Genomic DNA, 22212 nt, shown 5'->3' with positions numbered 1-22212 from the left:
TTCTCAAAACAGGTTGTGATATGCAAACATCCAGAGACAAATGTTTGCATTTAACCAAGGAAATAACCTACTTTGTTGTTATTCATCTCCACTCCTTCACAATAGACCATTGAACAGACCTCTTAATAATAATAATAATAATAATTGTATGAGTGTTCTGTGTGTGTTAAAGGGGCTACAACATTAATTTTAATTGTTAATTTCATTGTGCAGCCCTGTATCATAGAAAGTGTACCTTGAACATTGATATATATATAATACTAAAAACACTCACTGGGTTTTTCAGGAAGTAATAATATGTACACAATGTATATTTTACTTCTGTACAATTTTGTAGTGGGCAACTCATTTAAAAATACCATTTCAGCAGATAAAATGATGTTGTTTAGAAAGAAAAGCACATTTGGGACAACAGAAGAAGTGATTGAGACTCACAAACTATCAGACTACTGGAAAACAGGGTTCTCCACGCACACTGATAAAGTGCAAGTAACCACAGTGACTGGGCCACACTGAGGACAGTGGCTATTGTGCAGCATCTTAAAATGGCTTTACTTCTCAGCTTTGTTTGTTCAATGGTGTAGGTCTATAAATAATGGTTATATGTGTTGCCATTATGGCATCTAGTCCACTCAATGTTTTCACTCAACTTTTGTCCTATGTTTCCTCCAAGGTGGCACACTACTCACTGCCCTTTCATAAGTGGTAATTTCATACCCATGTGAGTTAACCAGGAAAGTAAGCAAAGGTCAAGACTGTACACTGACAAAAAATATGCTTTTACATAATTAAAACTACACACACATAGGCTGAAAGTATAACAGTGTTAATCAGAAATACTTTATTACAGTGTACTGGTAATTTGTTAAATGCGTTTATAATGAAATAAAAAAAAAAATATATATTTTTTTTAAGTACTGCAAACCACAAATCTGTGTACTCCAGTAGTTGTACTTCCCCCTCTGCACTGGAGCAATCAGCTTCAGACTGAATGATGCAAAGTGAGAAGGTGTTTCAGCATGATTGCCATAATGAAATATAATTTCCAGCAGGTGTAGATTCACTTACACTCTGTTGCATCATTCCTTGAGGTAAACAGCCCGTAGTGTGCTTGATTGAATCTCACTGCATCTGTGCAGATAATGGGCATGAGAGTGTGTTCAGCAAAGTATCCTCGGTAAGGCATCTGACCACATGCACTTTGCCAGATGACTCAGAAGTAAAGATGTGCAGCGAAAAAAATGAAGACGCTGGGTACTGGAGTTGAATGGCTTGTCAAATATAAACTGCAAGTAAATAATAACCTACATGTCAATATACGATAAAGATTTATTGTTTTAGTAAAATGTATTTTAACACATTTACTCATTTGTTTGTTAACAAGGATTTTAAATAAATGTTTTATTATAAAATTTTCAATATACATTTTTTGTTCGAACAACAGCTCAAAATCCCAAACTATTCAGTTTCAGTTCACTTTTCACTTACAACAAGGAAAAGCAGCAGATCGTCACATTTAAGTGCATACCAGTGCAGTTTTTTGCATATTTGCTTGAAATATTATTTAAACTTGGTTTCAAACTTGGTTATCAAACTTATTGCCAATTAATTTTCTGTCCATCAACAAATCAATTAATCAAATAATCTCTGCACTAAAGATAATTAAACTACTACATGCCACAACTATATGAACATATTTTCCTTTATGTGGTTGTCATGCTTTCACTCCCTATTGAACCATAGCCATAGCAATGGCTAAAATCAGTGTAAACACACAGCTCATGTATTTTCACATTTTCTCCCAGCCGGTTTCATTCAGAACACTGATAACATATTTACTGTGTGCAAGAGTAGATAGAGAGGAAAGCGATGCATGTCTGAAAGAGAATGACAGAGAGGATGAAAGGCAAGGCCTGGGAGTCGGGTGATGTTACATCAAGGGTCAGATAAGAAGACAGTAATGTGATTTGCAATCAGAAGCACTCTGAATGACATTCATTGGTAAAAAGGCATCTGTCAGAAAGGACTAAACAGCCCTGTGTACATCAGAATCAGAATGAAAACAAAGACTCTCAAGCTCAGCTCCCAGTGGTGAACATTGCTAAAAGTGAATCAATATTTCAATTCACTTGTAAATGGTGTTGCATCTCCTTTGCCAAGGGACTCAGTGTTAGTGTCAACCCATGAATCAAAGCGCAATTTGAACAAGAGAAAGAAGGACACAACAGAAGCTCAGCATTTTTGAAAATGGGGAATTTTGCTGCCTTTCAATTGGATACAAGGGAAGTCCTCAGGTTGCAGACACACAATACACTGACACATAGATGAGTGAATAATAATATGGATCCAACAGGGTAACTTTAGTTTGAACATTTGTCTTGTTCATTAGTTGTGACGGGGGATTTGAAGGAATTGGGCTACATGGAATAGTCATGAAGCTTAAATATGAGCTTTTAAACAGATGGATTTGAGAAAGGAAGGTCTCTACCCTGCTCCTCCTGAAACTTCTCTCTCTCTCTCTCTCTCTCTCTCAATGTCAATTTTCAATTTCACTTATGCTTTATTTGCTTAAACAGTGGGTGTCCATTCCTGCAAAAGCAATGAGGCGACAAATGGCTGGTGACAGATAACAGTCCATTCAATGAAAATGTCTCAATAATAATGAAAAAGGGAACATGCACCAAATACACACTGTACGTGCACATATATGTAAACATCTGCTCATAAGAGTGTACATAAACAAGTTTAAAGGAATCAACAGAGGGATGTGTTGGTAGATGGTGTTCTGTGTTTTGAGACAGCTTCTCCTTAAGCTTTTGAATTCATTTGGAAAGTTAAAAAGTCTGGCATTTATGATGCTGCAGAACATATTGCCTGATGTGCTTATTACACAGATTCCTCCATAATTTCCCAGTGGTCACCAGTCTTCCAGATCTCAGGAAAGTCAGAAAATCCTACGCTAAGCACCATACTGCTCAAGAGTTATGATGAAGCCATGTGGTGTGATCTCTGTGCTTATGTGGTCAAACCATAGGGTTCAAACCTGCAGGAAATCTTCCCTTTTCAGAGCCTTTTATTTGTATGGAAGCATAATACATTCACTTGAGAAGAAAAATTCTGCTCTGTTTATCTGACTTAACGAGATAATTATCTGAGATAAGTTTTCATGGTGACAAAAATGTTTCGCTCTGTTTTTCTGCTCAGTTTCATGGAAGCAAACATGTCCCGTCTGTTGAGTTTAATCCAGTTATCTCTTGGTTTGAGTTTGAGACATTGGGAGATACTCCAGTCTTTAAGCATTAGAGATGGCATTGTTATTAGTTTATTGACTCCATGCTTGAAATCATATAGGCCTAGCACTACTGTTGTTGGAGGGTCAGGCTGATTAGCTCTAGCAACAGTGGCCTACTCCATGCAGGGGAGAGTTTGTCACAGGATTTTGAAGTATCCCATTAAATCAGAAAAACAGCAGGATTTTTTTCTCAAGGGAATGCATAAGGATTTCCTATATTTACAAATAATTATATGTATGAATAGAGTAAAATATATAAATGAACCAATAAATTGTGAATAATTTCATAAATTCTTAAAACAATATTCATCATTTTGAAAACCAAACTCATGAATCATGAAACGTCATTCGTTTTTATTGAATTTTAAAAATGTATTCAAAAATATGTTAGTCAGTATCTATTTCACAATACTACTTACCTAATAACACTTTTATTTAATAATCACTTTTCATGAAAGTGCAGTTGCCACCAGCACTTGCACCTTTCAGCCAATCACATGTGCCATCAGCACACTACTATAAATCTTGCCAGCTAGCTCCTGTTGGCTAGAGCAAAAACAAATGCCAAAGTAATTCTGAATCAACAAACTAGAGGCTACTGCTGTAAACAAACAGTGCACAGTTACAGTACTGTTTTACAACTAGCTTAACAAGGCTACAGATGCTACTTAACTAGATGACTAACTAGATTGGTTGGCTTTTGAACTTGACTTTATTTTGCAGCTAGCTGGTAACTGTACCTCTTCCGTGTTGTTATTCTACATGTTATCAAAGAAAAACACAAAACTTTGTGAAAAGGAAAAATACACAGACTTTTTTTGGTTTGATGAAGCCAAATAGATCTAGCTGGGAGAGGGAGGCTGAGGCCCCAGGCACGTGCCCTAACTCTAACACACTCCACTGTCACAAAGAGCAAAGTCTGAAATAAAAGTATCATTGGGAATAAAATCATTGTGACGTAAAGACAGATTTTTTAAAATAAAATTAACTGAAAGAATGACGATGAAATGACATTTCACAATTATGAGTTTTGAATGAGTTTTTGTCTTTCATTAAAGAAATCTTTTAATATATTTTACTTTTATTTATATGATTATTTATTTCATGATGTCTTATTTATTCATTTATTAAATATTAAACACATTGGGGCTCCATAGATATTTGTCTTTAATTTTAGCCTCTCTCTCTGTACCCCCACCTTGCCAAATATCACAGTTTTATTCTCCTTCACTCATTAAAACCCATTTACTGATGAATGAAAGGCTTTAGGTCCATTCTGAGCAACACGGCCATCTATTCAGGATCCTCATATAATAACACTTTACAAGCCAGAGAATTTCAAGCATGGCTGAAGGGTTGGCAGAGTTCTTTTAACTGCGGTTCAAAGCAATATTAAGTGTGGGAATGAAAATCCTTTCTCCTGAGACTAATAGTAGGAAGCACAATTGCGTCCTTTTGATCTTTCCTCCAGCATGTTTTCCTCTGCTCTTCTCCTCCTCCGTCATCTGACTCATTCACTGCTCTGTTCTCTGGGGAAATTATGCTAATCAGGGCAAGCCAGATATTGTTAAGCATCAGCAGTATCCAGTGAGAGGTGCAGTACAGAGATAGATGAGCAATTCTCATTTTCAGCTAATTATGGTCTTGTTTTGCCAAATGGCAACTTATATTACTGACAGGGGGATCTCTTTTATCCTGATCCATCATAGAAATTAGTTATCGGAAAAACATTATTTTCCTAACTTTATGTGCAGGGTAGCCAATGCATAATTCCTGCAGCAAGCACTATGTTTTTCTGACATATCTTTTCCTGATACACACTCAGAAATACGTACGGGTGTGTACCTAAAAGGGTACAAATGCTTGTTGCTGGTGAGGTACCCTTTTGTGAGACAACTGTGTACAATTTATTGCTAGTCCATTTTTGTACCTTATCAAATTGTACCAGTTAAAGTACAATTGTGTACCCTGCAAGGTACAAATGTACCTTTAAACTATATAGTACAATAATATACCCATTTAAAGGGTACTAATATGTCCTATTAAGAGTACCATGCCAGCGAAAAGCTATTCTGGACTTTAAGGAGACAAAAATGTACCAGAATGCTCTACACAATAACTGCTTTTTGACTGTTGATTGATATATCACTTTTCCAGATACAAAACATACCAATTTATGGTAAGAAAAAGTTAATTCATTGCAAATACATGTCAATGCCCATATATAAAACAAGATGTAAAGATTACTTAAAATATTAACATTATACACGTTAATTCCACCTAATTAAACACCTATGTGAAACTACAGGATGCATAGAACAATAGACACTTTTCATACTCCTTTGATTTGTTCCCTGTCTGTATGAACAGAAAAAAATTCAACATACCTCAATGAAACAAACAGTCTATCATCAACTAAATATGTGTCTGGTGGTCTAACTCATTTACTGGATTTAGCAGAAATTCAGCCGTTGTCAACTGTGACACGACATGTCAAAAGAGCAAATAAATAAAAGTTTCCCACACAACACCCAAAAAGTCTCAATGTTCAGAATGTACTTAATTTTCAAGAATAAAGGGATTGCTTCATGACCTACAACAAAAACATCCACAAGGGCATATTTGACACCATTAACAGATACAGATGACACACGCTGAAGCACTTTATCCTGAAACTGCACATTAAACTTTGCTTTAATTTCAGAGCATTCTGTAAATCACTTGGCAGAGATGAAAATGGCACATTATTGCTTTTGCTGAGCACATTTTCAAAGTTAACGAAGAACCTATCTGATGAAAACTCCCAACACTGCTTCATTTGTTGACGATTACTGAGAGTCGCAGTTATGTTTACAAACTTCCTAAATTTGCTGGAAATATTTTTGAAATATTGGTGCTTGCTTTCATACCTCATCCACCACAAAGGGCGAAGAGGACCGTACATCAACATAAGTCTAGGATAGTGAATTAAGTAGTAGTACTTAGGTATTAACACATTTCCAAAGATTTAGTTGTCTTATTTTAAATGAGCAAGCTCATCTTTTCTTACTGTTGCAAGCATTAAGATATCCACGATTTCTGAGCATAGTAAGAACACATACCAACACATGGACTGTCAGGTGGGATATGGTGAGCTATTAAAAAAGGCAACAGTCTGAATAGGCACCATTTTTGGCTGGCTGTTCCAACTATGTTAGATTTTCAAAGGATTTTTTCTGTCAATGGCACTGGTTTGTTTGGTTTGTCATCCTCCCCGATGCATACATTTTTCAATTCATCATTTATTTCATGTATGGTTTTGTGCTTTTGATTATGAGCTTTACAGATGACAGAATTTCATGAAATAGTAGCTAGAGCAGCTTTAATCGTATGCTCTACTTCATTAAGACCTCGGTGGAGAGCATCTTAAGGTCAGCTATCAAGGGTTGTAGTATAGTTTCAAGGCCAGACTCTTTCACATGTGGCTAGGTGAATGTGACTCAACTTTGAGAGATATCTTCCACTTGTGTTCCCAGCTGTATAATAAAAAGATTTTGTACTTATTTCTTTTAGCTCCAAGTGGGTTCACAATTTCAAATTCATCTTCATAAAAATAAAGTCTTAGAGCTTGAGGATGATCTTTGAAAAATTAGTGCTCTTTAAAGTACATGTCAGCACTGTAATCTGTCAGAACATCATCATCTCAGTTTCTATAGTTATCCAAAACAATCTGTTCGCACACATCCTCTACACAGCACTATTTTTTTAATACCTGTGTGATTGGAATGTAAGAATAAGTACCAATTTGAAATCCTGAATTGTTTTTACTGTGTAACTGATTTGATGTTGATTGCAGTGTTCTTTTATTATGTATGGTGACAGAATTGAATTGTTTGCTTTCTGAAAAAAATCTGATGTAGACAAAACTTGCTCGAGTTCTGGGCAATCAGAGATGCGGAAACTATTCTTATCCAAATTATAAGACATTAATGAGTCATAGTTCTCTTTGAAAAAACACAATACAAATTGAAGGTCATCAGCAATATCTTTTTGGACAGAAATGGAGAGATTGTTTTTTTCAGTACACTTGAGAATGAAGCCAAACAAATGGTCTCTTAAATTCTCAAGCAAACTGTCCATACTAGGTGGTGTAGGCTGCTGAACTGTTTGTGTGTGTTCAACTAGTTCTTCTGAAGCTTCTTCAGGTGTTTCAGAGCAATTGGAAATATTGTTTTTGTGTTTGCGATAAACATGCTGCCTAAAAGAAGGATATTTGCAAAAAGCCGACTGGCAGTTAGTTATCCCTAAGGTTATGTTGAAATGAGGTACATGGGCATGCACCAGTCCAATGTGCTGAATCAGTTTCCTTAGAGTCAAGGTCCTCTTTGAACATTTCGAACACTGATGCATTCTAGGCATTATCAGTAAAGAAGGTTAACCACTTGAGTTACAGTTACTGGCAGGGGTTTGTCTCCATCCTCCATGATGTGTGTGATGCACCTCTGGAGAAAGGTCAGTGTCTTTTGAAAGTATGCAGGATATGTCATGTTGAAGACGAAGTATATGCAGAAAGCTGCGATATAGGCTTCATCCACTGATATGCAGGAACAAACCTCCATTCCTTCGATGACACTCCAACACTGTCTGGACAGGGCAATTTTCCAGTCTTGGTCTTTAAGTTGAACAGTTGGATATGGAGTTAGAGGATTATTCTACATGAGAAAAAAAATGTTAGCATGGCACGTGCAGTAATCCAAAAGAATAATAATTTATGGCTAATTGGCTGTACACAACACCAGTTGTTTACCTCAACATGAATAATGAAATCCTCAATCTTCTCCTTGAAGATGGATGGCAAGAGAAGGAGTCCACCCCTCAAGTCAATTCTTAGGTCATAAGATTCTACAATTTTAAGGGTGCCTTGCTGATATGTGACTGACGTGTTCCTACGTTAGCAAATGCATGGAATAAAATACACAGTCAGTGTAACAAAAACAATTTCACCTTCAGGTTTTACATTAAAATAGAGATTCAAATTAGTAGAACAGTATGAAAATTTCCACCCATAACTGAAAGACAACAGTCTATAAACACAGGCATTTCACTAAATGTCTGACATTAGCTGCAATGTAACAGTAAAATTTTCAAACAATTATTGCAAAACAGATAGGCCTCGTCTAGATATGCATATCAATGGTATGGGTCGTATTGAGTGAAAATGTGATGAGAAATGTGTGAGAAAATAGTGCCTTATTTGAAGACTAAGTTTACACAAGCCATTACTTATTAACACAAAATCCAGACAGTGGAAGAATGTGGATGCAATAATAAAATATTACTGAAACTTGAAAATTAAAAAGTAACATTTCAAAAACTATTGACAATTGAATGCCATGTAACCAAGATTTCAACATGCCAGTGCAATACCACTTTTACCATAGTTACCCATTCTCTTTAGAAAGGACTGCACACAAATGACACAATGATGTAGCAAAACTGATTATTTGTGTGTACCTGTAATATCCTCAGCCAAGGAATCCTCTCTTGCCTCTTTGCAAAGTTTTTTCAGTGGCAAATCCTTGACAAGTTTAAGCATATTTGGGAGAACAGATGTGAAGTTCTCACTGAAGCGGCGGCATATGTTGACTGCAGAGGGGTGTATTGCATTGACCTCATCGCACAACTGAGATTTAAAAAAGAAAAATAAAGGAAAGACATTTTATTGGCAGTATTTAAACAACCTTTAACACAAGTTAACAAAATCAGGTTTAGGCATCATTTAGGACAGTGTATGCCCCCCACCTTAATGGCAGCTGACATCACTAAAACACTTGGATGTTTCTGTGGAAGGCTGCAGTGGCCGCTAGAACAGTTGTGGTAAAAATATATTAAAATAGGAAATGAATCACAACTGTGATAGATATCTATCTGAACGTTTTTGTATATTTTTTTTATTTTTAGAATTTCTTGTGTTAATGTATATCAGTGTTAATGTACAGACGAAGGGACAAATTTAAGTACTTTAATTTGTCCCCCAGTCTGTAACTCATGTTGGCATCTGCTTAACTGTTCTGACTTACCCCTGAGGATGTTCTTAGGAATGGATATTTCCTCAAGATATCCTCAGTAGACATTCCTCCCTCTATTTCTCGGTGTCTCCATGCAAAGGTTTTCATCATGGGGTCTTTCACCAGATTCACGTCTCTTTCTGTAATACTGCTTCTACTGCTTCCAGCAATACTTCTGCACTCATTACTACACTGTCTCACTGTCTACCTGTCTCTCTGTCTCTCTGTCTCACTGTATCTGTCTCTCTCTGTCTGTCTTTCTCTTGTTCTGTCTTTCTCTCTCTGTCTGTCTGTCTTTCTCTTGTTCTGTCTTTCTCTCTCTGTCTGTCTGTCTTTCTCTTGTTCTGTCTCTCTCTCTCTGTCTGTCTGTCTGTCTTTCTTTTGTTCTGTCTCTCTCTGACTCACTGTCTTCCTGTCTCTCTAACATTGTCTGACTGCCTGCCTCTCCCTCTGTCTTTGTCTCTCCGTCTGTCTCTCTCTCTCTAACTGTCTGTCTTTCTCTTTCTCTCTGTCTCTCTCTGTCTACATCTGTCCATCTGTCCGTCTGTCTGTCTCTGGTTGTCTGACTGCCTGTCTCTCTGTCTTTATCTGACTGTCTGTTGATGTCTTACTGTGTGTCTGTTTGTCCCCATCTCTGTCTGACTGTCTTAATCTGATTCTCTTCCTGTCACTCACTGTATGTCTGTTTGTCTCTGTCTCTCTGTCTCTTGTTGTCTGTCAGTATCCCTATTTCCCTCTCTTTCTTTCTGTCTCTCTCTCTGTTCCTGTTTCTCTCACTCTGTCTGACTCACTGTCTAGGCCTACATGTCTCTCTGTCTCATATTGTCTGACTCAAAGGCGGAAATTAAGGGGAGGTCGGGGGGTCAGGAGGTATTCACTTGAAACAAAGGATGAACTAATTCTTTTGTCTGTAATACAGATGATGCTGAGTCATTAATAAATTAATCATGACAAAAAGTTATGATAACCTATTTTTCTATGAGCCCACTATAACATTACCAAGCTTGTTTGGTTACATCTGCAGAGATACAAACAGAAAGAGACGTAGTCTTGTATCACCTTAGAAGACAACGATGGATATTGTAAAGTACAGACCAGGTAAAACAACAATGAACACAGCTATTGGTGACCATGTCATTCATTACCATGATGGTCTCGATCAGTAATTAACAAGTCTCCTCCACACGTGGCTCACCTGCTGCTGTGGAAATGGAATTGCAGGTGAAAAAAAACGGGAGCTGTCTTTTATAAAACTGCTCATAAATAAAGTCAGAACAGACTGATACAGGACGAGAGAGAGAGAGATGTGTAGGTGTGTGTATGTGTGTCTAAAGGGAAAAGCAAGGTGAGCAGATTACTGTAAAATGAATAAACACTAAAAAAGGTAGAGAATTAAGTAGAAATAAAATGGTAGGCTAATGCAATTTATTTTCAGTTGGATTGTAGGCTATAACAGCTCCTTCAAGTGAAAATGCAAATGTTATTTAATAATCAATGTTTCATTATTACCCCAGTGAGAATAGCCAACATTACCAACATACTTATGCTGATGGGGATCCTAATAAAAATAGATTTTTCCAATAAAAAGTTACAAAGATGTTTGTGTATGCTGTCAATTATCAGCCTGTTCTCATGGTCAGGCAATTATAGAAAGAAAGAAAATCGGAATTGGCCAACTTTAGAATTGGCAGATCAGACCTTTAAAAAATCAAAAATTGGAATCAGCCAGGAAAAATGTAATCTGTGCAACTCCTACTACAGCTAGCATGGCAATACAGAGCCAAAGTAACTCACTTCCGCTTCCGGCCCATGGGACCCTATTTCGGGAAAAATATGTACGACTTTCTTGACTTTAAGGTTTATCTTTTAAATTGACAAACATCATATGTGCAATTCAGGGCACAGTTCAGACAGGATCAAAATATTTATTGTCCCTTGCCATTGACTACTGTAAAATATTTTTCCGAAATAAGGTCCCATGGTGGTCCGCTGGAAAGGAAACTCTCTATAAGCCTTTGTGTGAACCGATATTAGGCTAATACCGTTGTGCTGGGTTCCCCTTCGAGGGAACTCGAACTGCGTCGGTTACGACACTATGGGAACGCCTCTAGGCGTAGCAGGTCTGAACGTGAATGAAATCACTCCAATCCTATTGGTTTGTACCTAGAACGGTAAGGTGTGACGGAATAACCGGAGGAGTATAAAGCACACCTGTACACACTCATCATTAGCTTTTTTCTATTCAGCAGGCGCTCTGTATGTTGTTTGAAGAAAGCTCCAGTCCTACAAGCAGTGTGTCTTACCTGAAGAAGAAGTCTACCAGCATGTCCAGCAACCAGAAGTACAGAAGGTGCGTTTTTCCTTGCCCTCGGTACATCACGGATGGAGATTCTCATGAGATGTGTGTCTCATGTTTGGGGATGGAGCATGCCCGGCCAGCTCTCGAGGGGGCTGCCTGCGGCCATTGCGAAGCCCTTTCCGTGCGGGTACTGAGGTCCCGCATGGCTCTTTTTTTCCGAGGATGGCCGGATGTGTTCTTCCTGTGGTGTAGGCCCTGCGGCCGTTGAGGCAGCCCGGCGGCTTCACTCATGGGGTTCACAGCGTGATCTTTCGGAGGATTTTGGGACGGCTGAGGCTTTTTCCCGACCTTCATCTGCTGGCTCCAACGCTTGCGAGCTATCTCTCCCCTCGACTTGCGTCCTCCCTGGAGAAGCCAGCGTTACCCTCCAAGCCATGTCGCACCACATCTACGCTCGTGGGGAAGGCGTACATGGTGCGAGCTTGTACACCATGGCGGTGCTTCAAGCCTACCAAGCCGACCTGCTACAGGAGATGGTTCAGAGGGGGGTCCCTCTGAGGAAGATCTGGCGGAACTTCGCAGAACCATGGACCTATCTCTCCGGGCCACCAAAGAAACAGCCCGCTCCATTGGCCGGTCCATGTTGGTTCTGGTGGCCACAAAGCGTCACCTATGGCTCAACCTCGCGGGCATATCTGAGAAGGATAAGAGCTTCCTCCTTGATGCACTGGTGAGCACGGCGGGCCTCTTCGGTGATGCGGTGGACTCGGTGGTGGATCGGTTCCAGCACGTTAAGACGCAGGGCGAAGCGTTCCGCCAGTACCTCCCTCGCCGGTCTGGACCCAAGGCAGCTGAGGCTGCCGGGAGTAGGTCCAATCCCTCTACGAGCTCCTACCGAGAGGAGAGATAGCAGACTGTCGCTTCTCAGGGGCCCCCCCAAGGAGCTGGGGCAGTGAGGCGGCGCTCTCAACCTCAGCCTTCTGAGAGACGTGATCTGAGGACCGTCATCCAGTCCCGACGGAGCTCATGGAAGAGGTCCTGAAGACCGGGGTAGGGGAGTCTTTCTTTCGAGAGTTGGTGGTTCAGCATTGAGATGTCGTTCTGGCTCATCTGCTGCGTTTAGGGCTGAGGCTCAACACAAAGAAGAGTGTGCTGGCACCCACCCAACGGACTACGTTCCTAGGGGTAGTATGGGATTCGACAACGATGCAGGCACAATTGTCTCCGGCACGTGTCGACACCATATTGGCTGCCGTGAAAGGGGTGAAGTTAGGCCACGCCATCACTATAAAACACTTTCAACGAGTGTTGGGTCTCCTGGCGGCTGCGTCCAGCGTAATACCATCTGGACTGCTGCACATGAGACCCCTGCAGTGGTGGCTAAGGACCAGGGTTTTTTCCCAGAGGGGAAATCCTTTCCGTCTGATTTGGGTTACGCGCAAGTGTCTTCGTTCCCTATCAGTTTGGAAGGAAACTTGGTTCCTGTCCTGTACAGGCTGGCGCGTCAGATCCTCCTGTGGTCCCAGCAGAGGTTACTATCGCTCAGGGCGATGTATCTCCCGGGGACGCAGAATCAGGGAGCAGACCTGCTGTCGAGGCAGGGGCTGAGGCCCGGGGAATGGAGACTTCACCCCGAAGTGGTGGAGCTCTTGTGAGGAGAGTTTGGCCCCATAGACGTGGATCTGTTTGCGTCTCAAGAGACTATGCACTGCCTGCTATGGTTTTCTCTCGTTCCTCCAGTCCCGTTGGGTCTGGACGCCATGGTACATTCGTGGCAGAGGCTACGTCTGTACGCTTTTCCCCCAGTCGCTCTGCTCCCGGGGGGTCTGGAGCGGGTTCGCCAGGACAATGTCGGCCTACTGCTCGTAGCCCCGTTCTGGCCAACCTGGGTGTGGTTCTCGGACATCATGTCGCTCCTGGACAGCCCGCCGTGGCAGGTCCCTCTGAGGAGAGACCTGCTGTCCCAGGCGCAGGGCCGGGTTCTTCAACCTTGCCCCGCCGTATGGCGACTGGTGGTCTGGCCCCTGAGGGGGCACAGTACCTAGAGGCGGGTCTAACAGCCGGAGCAGTCGAGAACCTCCTCAGCTCCAGGGCCCCGTCCACACGGATCCTCCGTGCTGCCCGGAGGATGAGACCTGCGACTCGGTCCAAGGTTCCCACTTGGGATCTGGCGGTGGTTCTTGGGGCGTTGGCTGAGGCCCCCTTCGAACCCCGGGAGTCAGCTGAGGCTAAGCACTTGACCCTCAAGATGGCCTTTCTCCTTGCTATCACCTCTCTGAGGAGGGTGGGGGATCTCCAAGCGCTTTCGGTTTTCCTCACAAGCCTGGAGTTTGCCCCGGGGAATATTAGGGCTATCCCGCACCCTCAGGATACATCCCTAAAGTGCCTTCTTGTGCGGCAGGGTCCACAGTGCTGCCGGCATTTCATACTCCACCTCATGTGATGGCGGAGGACGGGAGACTTCATCTGCTCTGCCCTCTCAGAGCACTGAGTATTTACACTCAGAGGTCCTCCCATTGGAGGAAGGCTGACCAGCTGCTAGTGTGTTTTGGGTCCCCCAGGGCTGGGCTCCCTGCATCCAAACATACTATTAGCAACTGGATTGTTCAGACTATTTCCCTGGCCTATCAGATGTGCGGTTTGCCTTCACCTGTGGCTGTGAGGGCTCATTCTACCAGAGGCATGGCGGCCTCTCGAGCCTCCTTTCCGGGGCCTCTTTGCAGGATGTTTGTGTAGCGGCTGGCTGGGCCACTCTGCACACATTCATTCGGTTTTACAGTCTTGACCTTCCTTCAGCACCTGGCACTCGTGCGCTCTCCTCTTAGTCGTGCCACTTTATTGCGCACTGGGGCAGGCGGGGTTTTCGGCACGGTTTAGTGGGTATCTCGTTCCCATAGTGTCGTAACCGACGCAGTTCGAGTTCCCTCGAAGGGGAATGTCTTGGGTTACGTATGTAACCCTGGTTCCCCGAGAAGGGGAACGAGACACTGCGTCGCCCCTTCGCACCTCTCTCCCCCCTTGAAGCGCCTGCTTCATAGTTTTAAGCTAATGATGAGTGTGTACAGGTGTGCTTTATACTCCTCCGGTTATTCCGTCACACCTTACCGTTCTAGCAACAAACCAATAGGATTGGAGTGATTTAATTCACGTTCAGACCTGCTACGCCTAGAGGCGTTCCCATAGTGTCGGAACCGACGCAGTGTCTCGTTCCCCTTCTCGGGGAACCAGGGTTACATACGTAACCCGAGACGTTTTGCGCATTATGATGTTATGTGGCAGATCAGTTGGCTCGTTGCTGTTGAATATCTAAGCGAGAGACCTCTGTCCCAGAAGAAAACTCTATGTAAAGGACAGAAGTTAATTAGGATAATATGACTCTGTGGTGAACCTATGAACTTAAGTCATATTTAAACAAATATTGCTTTGTGTTGTTGCTCAGAAAAAAAAGAAGTAAGACTTCCCTCTGTGAATACGTATCCTATACAATTACAATTTTGGCTGTATTATTTGTGACTTGTTTTGAGACTGATGTGCGCAGCTATAGGGTTAACTGGTTGACATGCATACAATCAATAAATTAGATTTAGGCACACACCCCTGTAGGTAAGAGTAATACGCTTTGGGGGGCTGTCAAGAATAGTTAGCTAGCTAGCTTGCCGGCGGCTGGAACGATAGGGTTAATGTTCGTTGTTCGTGTACCGCTGTTATTCTATGTGACGGTCCCAGTAGCTCTGTGTCTGGGACCTTTGTACGGTGTGTCTGTGTGTGTGTGTCTATCTGCAGGCAATCAAGGAGATTGGGAGCACCTGGACAGTGAGCCCAATCTATTTAGGCCTGCCCGCCCACACGCCAGTGTTAGTGCCTGTGCCTTCAACACTGCTCTGCCACTTTGTTATTTTGGTTTTGTATTGTTTTAATACATTTGTGTTTAATATTGTTTAACCTGAGTTACATCCTCATTCTTTGTTGTGGCTTGAGAGCCAGGTCGTAACATTCAATCATTAAATAAATAAATAAACCGCTGCAGCCTTTTAAGTAGTGTTGCACATCACTAGTTGACAGACCCCTGAATGACATTGCTTGCTAGCTAGCTAGCTCACACTTTGCTGCTGAAAATCTCCTGTCCTGCTCAGCGGAGTTTGAGCGGCAGACTGGCCATTGAGTTTGAGTGGGCGTTGTCGCGAATTTGGAGAAGGCATGCCCCGCCCTACTCTGCCTCTGATTGGCTTAGCTTGGTGATGACGTTTCTCACGTTATTACAGCAATAAGTTTGAGCTATTTACACAAAATATTTATATATCTTTGTCTTTCTTTACTGTACTCCCCAGACCAGTTGCCCATTAATGTACCCATACTGAATATATGTACAGTATTTTGTATTGAAGCAATAAGAATTTTCAAAAAGCATGTCATCATCGTGTCATATTTGATTTTTTCTTTGCTTCCCTCGAAAAAAGGAAGAAAAAAAGATTTAGACTACCACACATTGACTGCATATAAAAACTTGGTTGAAATACATCACTAACCACAGCTAACACAGTTTACATGAGTGAGTGAAATGCCAATCACCCAATCACTTGAGAGTATCGACTTATCTTTAAACCTTTACTTCTTTTTGCTACCACCAAGGGTATGTACAATTTTAAAATATAACAAAAAAATTGGCCAACAAAAATGTATAATGGTCCCTGGAAAGGAAGAGTTTGTGTTTTACGGTTTGTACTGCCATTTATTTATGCCAACTTTGGAGAAAATGAGTGACACATTTTTCATTGCTGCAGGCAACTGGGGATGAAATTATAAATTTGTACTTACTTTTGTTTGAAAGCACTTTATACCCTTTCTGTAAGTAAAAAGGTGCACTTCTGGCCTCTTAAAGACCAATATTGTACCTTCAAGGGAACATTCTTCAAAAGTATACCTGTAAGTACAGAACTGTTTTTGTCTCGTTCCATCTTTGAGTGTGTAGGTGAAAATGCAAATGAATGATTCTTGATCATTCTGATTAAAGGAATCACCATAAGTCATTATGGGAAATATGCTTATTTGCATTCTTGCAGAGAGCCAGATGAGGTGATACCACTCTCATGTATGGTAAATATAGAGCTGGTTAGCTTGGCTTAGCATACTGACTGGAAACAGGGTACACAGCTATTCTGGCTCTAAATGAACTATAACAATTAAACTGATCAATTGTCAGATATAATTTAGTCAGTAGAGCAACAATAATTTATTGACATATAAAACATCGAATGAGAATGAGGCGATTGGACTCCATTGTGATTCGTGATGAGGTATTTTAAAAGGTGCTGCAGATACATAGAAATCCCCCCCCCAGTATCTCAAGGTATGGAAACGCATATACAGTGCCTTGCGAAAGTATTTGGCCCCCTTGAACTTTGACCTTTTGCCACATTGCAGGCTTCAAACATAAAGATATAAAACTGTAATTTTTTGTGAAGAACCAACAACAAGTGGGACAAAATCATGAAGTGGAATGAAATTTATTGGATATTTCAAACTTTTTTAACAAATAAAAAAATTATTCAGCCCTCTTAAGTTAATACTTTGTAGCGCCACCTTTTGCTGCGATTACAGCTGTAATTCGCTTGGGGTACGTCTCAATCAGTTTTGCACATCGAGAGACTAAAATTTTTGCCCATTCCTCCTTGCAAAACAGCTTGAGCTCAGTGAGGTTGGATGGAGAGCATTTGTGAACAGCAGTTTTCAGTTCTTTCCACAGATTCTCGATTGGATTCAGGTCTGGATTTTGACTTGGCCATTCTAACACCTGGATATGTTTATTTGTGAACCATTCCAGTGTAGATTTTGCTTTATGTTTTGGATCATTGTCTTGTTGGAAGACAATGATCAGGTTTTCTTCCAGAATGGTCCTGTATTTGGCTCCATCCATCTTCCCATCAATTTTAACCATCTTCCCTGTCCCTGCTGAAGAAAAGCAGGCCCAAACCATGATGCTGCCACCACCATGTTTGACAGCGGGGATGGTGTGTTCAATGTGATGAGCTGTGTTGCCTTTACGCCAAACATAACGTTTTGCATTGTTGCCAAAAAGTTTGATTTTGGTTTCATCTGACCAGAGCACCTTCTTCCACATGTTTGGTGTGTCTCCCAGGTGGCTTGTGGAAAACTTTAAACGAGACTTTTTATGGATATCTTTAAGAAATGGCTTTCTTCTTGCCACTCTTCCATAAAGGCCAGATTTGTGCAGTATACGACTGATTGTTGTCCTATGGACAGAGTCTCCCACCTCAGCTGTAGATCTCTGCAGTTCATCCAGAGTGATCATGGGCCTCTTGGCTGCATCCCTGATCAGTCTTCTCCTTGTATGAGCTGAAAGTTTAGAGGGACGGCCGGGTCTTCGTAGATTTGCAGTGGTCTGATACTCCTTCCATTTCAATATTATCGCTTGCACAGTGCTCCTTGGGATGTTTAAAGCTTGGGAAATCTTTTTGTATCCAAATCTGGCTTTAAACTTCTCCACAACAGTATCTCGGACCTGCCTGGTGTGTTCCTTGTTCTTCATGATGCTCTCTGCGCTTTAAACAGACCTCTGAGACTATCACAGAGCAGGTGCATTTATACGGAGACTTGATTTCACACAGGTGGATTCTATTTATTATCATTAGTCATTTAGGTCAACATTGGATCATTCAGTGATCCTCACTGAACTTCTGGAGAGACTTTGCTGCACTGAAAGTAAAGGGGCTGAATAATTTTGCACGCCCAATTTTTCAGTTTTTTATTTGTTAAAAAAGTTTGAAATATCCAATAAATTTTGTTCCACTTCATAATTGTGTCCCACTTGTTGTTGATTCTTCACAAAAAAATACAGTTTTATATCTTTATGTTTGAAGCCTGAAATGTGGCTAAAGGTCGAAAAGTTCAAGGGGGCCGAATACTTTCGCAAGGCACTGTATGTATGTGTATACATTCAAGCCAAAGTGTGTGTGTTGGTCATTGTGCCAGGGGTGCTCTGGATCCACGGTTTTATTGAGAAAGTATTAAGACCAGTTTCCAAAAGTCTAAATGCCTTTCCCATCTGATGAACACAATCCTTTCAGATACAAAAAGACTGAGATGCGCACACAGTTCAATCAATACCCTCATGTCAAGGTCATGCATATAGCAAAGCCTTTGGGTGAAACATAAAAAGATAAGTGCTGGGGCATTGAAATGCATTATGGCAGATAGGAGCTCAAAGTTGTATTTATTTATAAGAGATTGGATTGGAATAAATTAACATCACAAAAGCCATTTAATCTCTTATATCATATTAGCTGTCTCCTGCACATTGGCACAAGTCTAGGTGAGGGATGATGTATGAGGGGATAAGGAAAGCTAATCACTGCTAAACAGCACATCTAGGATTTTGGAAATATTGAGAAACTCTTTTCTATCTTATTCAGCAAAGACGGATGTGTCAGTAAGCCCCGTTATTAAATCCACAAAGGCTATTTGTCTCCATTTTGTGATGGTCATATTTCAGAATGTTCAAAGGAAACAATCTATTTGTGTCTAAAAGGAACATCACAGCAATTTTCTCTTATAATAATATGTTTCTCACACCAAAAGGAGACTAACCCATTGATGTCTGTCGCTGTGGGAACTACTTTGTTTTAAAGATGCAAAAATCAGTGCTCTTCATTTTTTCTTGATAATTACATTTCTTTTATATGTAAATCATGCATTGGACAGTTTGATATAATTTGGCAAATGGTATAATCCTCACTACCAAAAGTGTGAATGATGTGGCCATTAAATAAAATATATCATAGCTCACCATGATGCTGAGCATTTTTTGTCACAAACTTGTCACATTAATTGAAAAATATCATCCAGCGTTTACTGTTGCCTGATAATGATTAACATTAAACTCCCTCCTTAAGCCAGAGATAGATGTTGGCAGTCCAGAATGCATATAAGGCACAGTCAATAGAGATGGATGCTGATGGGTTTGCTGATGACTGTGGTTTGTCTTTGTCTTGTAGTGACTTTGCCACCTCACATGCTCAAAGCTGTTGTGATTTCAACGTTGACTTACATGGCTTTTAATATACATGTCGTTACACTGTATACACCACAAACTGCAATGACACACATGCAAGCATGACACACAGAAACACACACATAAAATTCAGTTAATTTATATCCCTATCATCATTATTATTATTATTATTATTATCATCAATTTAATCATATTTCTATTGGAATAATTAATTAATACACACTGTCCAAACAGTGTTATTATTATACAGTGTTTTGCATGCATTTATCTGTTATTGCATTACGTCACGGGAGGGACTGTCCTTGTCGGCCACCGTATGATGTCGTGGCGTTTGCTGATGTGTACGAACTTGCAACAGTTTCCCGATTACCGATAACTGTAATTTCTAGCGTAATTAGTCTGTTAATTTGTTTTCTTACACTTTATATACAATACCGGACAGTTTTACCTTCAGTGGTTCAAGATGAGACGCGCCGGTTTGGGTAAGAGACGTGGAAAACATTTGGCTCATAGCTAGCGCCCTTGCTATTTAGCTAGCTAGCTAAAGTTAGCTAACTATAATGTTGTTAACCAAATATGAATGAGTTCTCGTTGTTGTGTACTCCAGGCCCAAGTTTATACAACGCCACAGACTGAAAACACCATATTAACCTGCAGGATTAAAGTACAGACAAAATGGCTAACGTTATTTTAACTAACGTTGTCGTTTCACAAAGGTGAAGGAGGCTCTGGAAATTATGTAGCAAGTGGATACAGTGTCTATGAAGAGGAAAATGAACACCTACAGGAGGGACTGCGAGCTAAAGTCAACGCTTTGAAAAGTGTAAGTAACTACTGATGAAATGTACTTGTTATTTTTTTTAATTATTATTATTGGTGAATGCTATAAAAAGATGCAGAGATGAGAGTAAAGGCAGCGTCTGTGTATATGTGTCTCATTTAACATCGTTCACATATGGACTCATGGACTATAGGTCTGAAATATAGTAAACTAATAGCCCTTTTGTGTTGTACTTAAATCTTGATATTTGTTTATTGATACTTGATATTTACAGCTGTCTATCGACATCGGAACGGAAGTAAAGTACCAGAATAAAATGCTTGACGATATGGTGAGTTTCACCGTCTTTTCTTACTGACGAAACCTGTAAGAAAATATGAATGGTGGTAGAATAACTTAGACGTATTCATATAATTTACTTAAGTAAAAGTAGTCATACCACAATGTAAAAAAAAAAATACAGTACTGCATTCAAAAAGAACAGTGTTATCAGCAAAATTATTTATGGTAATATTTCATTTCTGATTCAACACCTAAGCAACATTTTAATGCTGCAGCTTGTAGAAAGGGTATCAATTTTAAGTGCTATATACTGTAGGGTAGTTCAATCCAATCAATAATTTAGAGGCTGATCATGTATAAGGCTGCACAAGATGGTAAAATCATATTGTGATTTTGACAGATATTACAATTGTGATATGATTCCCTATTAGTGGGAATGATCATTTTTGCTCACAATTTTCATTTTCACTTAAACTATTAAAATTATGATTTTTTTTTACATCTGGAGAACAAGACTTGTAGACCGGGGTATCTGCAGCACTAGAGTACTTAATTATATTGCTGTTTTGTCACAAATTTTACCCACATTATTTGAGTAAATGCATTTACTTAAATTCCACCGTCAAATACAGTAATGTTTCCTAGGATCTGAGTTACAATATGTTTGTTTGCTTGCTGACCTGCCTGCACTTTAGACTTCTCATCCCCCTTTCCCACATTAGGACACAGACTTTGACTCAACAGGCGGCCTGCTTGGTGCCACCATTGGCAGAGTCAAGCAGCTGTCCAGAGGCAGTCAGACCAAACTGTTGTGCTACATGCTGCTCTTCTGCTTTTTCGTCTTCTTTGTCCTGTACTGGTTCATCAAGCTGAGGTGATAATTGGACCTCGTTGGACATATGGCCTTGGATCCTCCATATCTTCCTCCACAGTCAGTGCCAGACTGATTCATTTAAAAACTAGACCAACATAATGACGATGAGGAAAGGCAGGGATTTTTTTTTAAAGGAGCTCAGCTTTACAGGTGTCCATGTCTGAGTATTTCACAGAACTGCTCCAAGGTTTAGTCATGAAAGGACTCTTACTGAGTCCTTAAGGAGTCCCAGAAAGAACTTCAGGATCTGACATGATTAATGAACATGTGAAGTAGGAATCACATATACTGTATATGTAATTCTGCAGTAGACGCTGTCAGTTTATGTATGTACTTGATATCAGCCTGATTGGATCGAGAAGGTGAGAATCGACATGTAACAACTGTTAAAAGTGATTAAGTTATATAAGGCTACCTGAAACTAATAATGTAGTGTATTTGCTATTCAGAATGAATGGATATATTCCAGCATTTGGCCACACAAAAACATTTTAGCAGTGTTCTTCATTATTGTTTCAAGTTTGTTGTAAAAAATGTTTTTTAATGTAAATAAACAAAATCTATGCTCAGAATTGACCAGAGTAAGTGTGTGCTACTTACATACAAAG

The 22212-nt window shown here is 40.4% G+C and overlaps 1 protein-coding gene and 1 long non-coding RNA gene across 2 annotated transcripts; one reads left to right on the top strand and one right to left on the bottom strand.

The window, feature by feature from the left end:
• Positions 1 to 7297: 7297 nt before the first annotated feature.
• On the bottom strand, positions 7298 to 8950 carry LOC119907605. Its single transcript, XR_005445122.1, has 3 exons — positions 8786 to 8950; positions 8079 to 8217; positions 7298 to 7983 (listed from the first exon to the last, which is right to left on the bottom strand). It is a non-coding gene; the product is annotated as an uncharacterized LOC119907605 (long non-coding RNA).
• Positions 8951 to 19968: 11018 nt separating this feature from the next.
• Positions 19969 to 22176, top strand: bet1 (Bet1 golgi vesicular membrane trafficking protein). Its single transcript, XM_038724319.1, has 4 exons — positions 19969 to 20149; positions 20384 to 20490; positions 20723 to 20779; positions 21453 to 22176. Exons 1-4 carry the CDS (start codon positions 20131 to 20133, stop codon positions 21606 to 21608), a joined length of 339 nt encoding a protein of 112 aa, XP_038580247.1. The 5' UTR covers positions 19969 to 20130; the 3' UTR covers positions 21609 to 22176.
• The last annotated feature ends 36 nt before the right edge of the window (positions 22177 to 22212 follow it).

Source organism: Micropterus salmoides, unplaced genomic scaffold, assembly GCF_014851395.1.
Source record: "Micropterus salmoides isolate LMB-PRFRI ecotype aquatic unplaced genomic scaffold, ASM1485139v1 Ms_hic_scaffold_17, whole genome shotgun sequence".
Classification (NCBI taxonomy): domain Eukaryota; kingdom Metazoa; phylum Chordata; class Actinopteri; order Centrarchiformes; family Centrarchidae; genus Micropterus; species Micropterus salmoides.
Note: the sequence above shows the minus strand (reverse complement) of the source record. Positions and strands in the feature narration are given on the sequence as shown.

Coding starts and splice junctions, on each gene's coding strand:
- bet1 (XM_038724319.1), top strand. Junction 20,491..20,722: donor AAGTCAACGCTTTGAAAAGT/GTAAGTAACTAC, acceptor TGATATTTACAG/CTGTCTATCGACATCGGAAC. Junction 20,780..21,452: donor ATAAAATGCTTGACGATATG/GTGAGTTTCACC, acceptor TTCCCACATTAG/GACACAGACTTTGACTCAAC.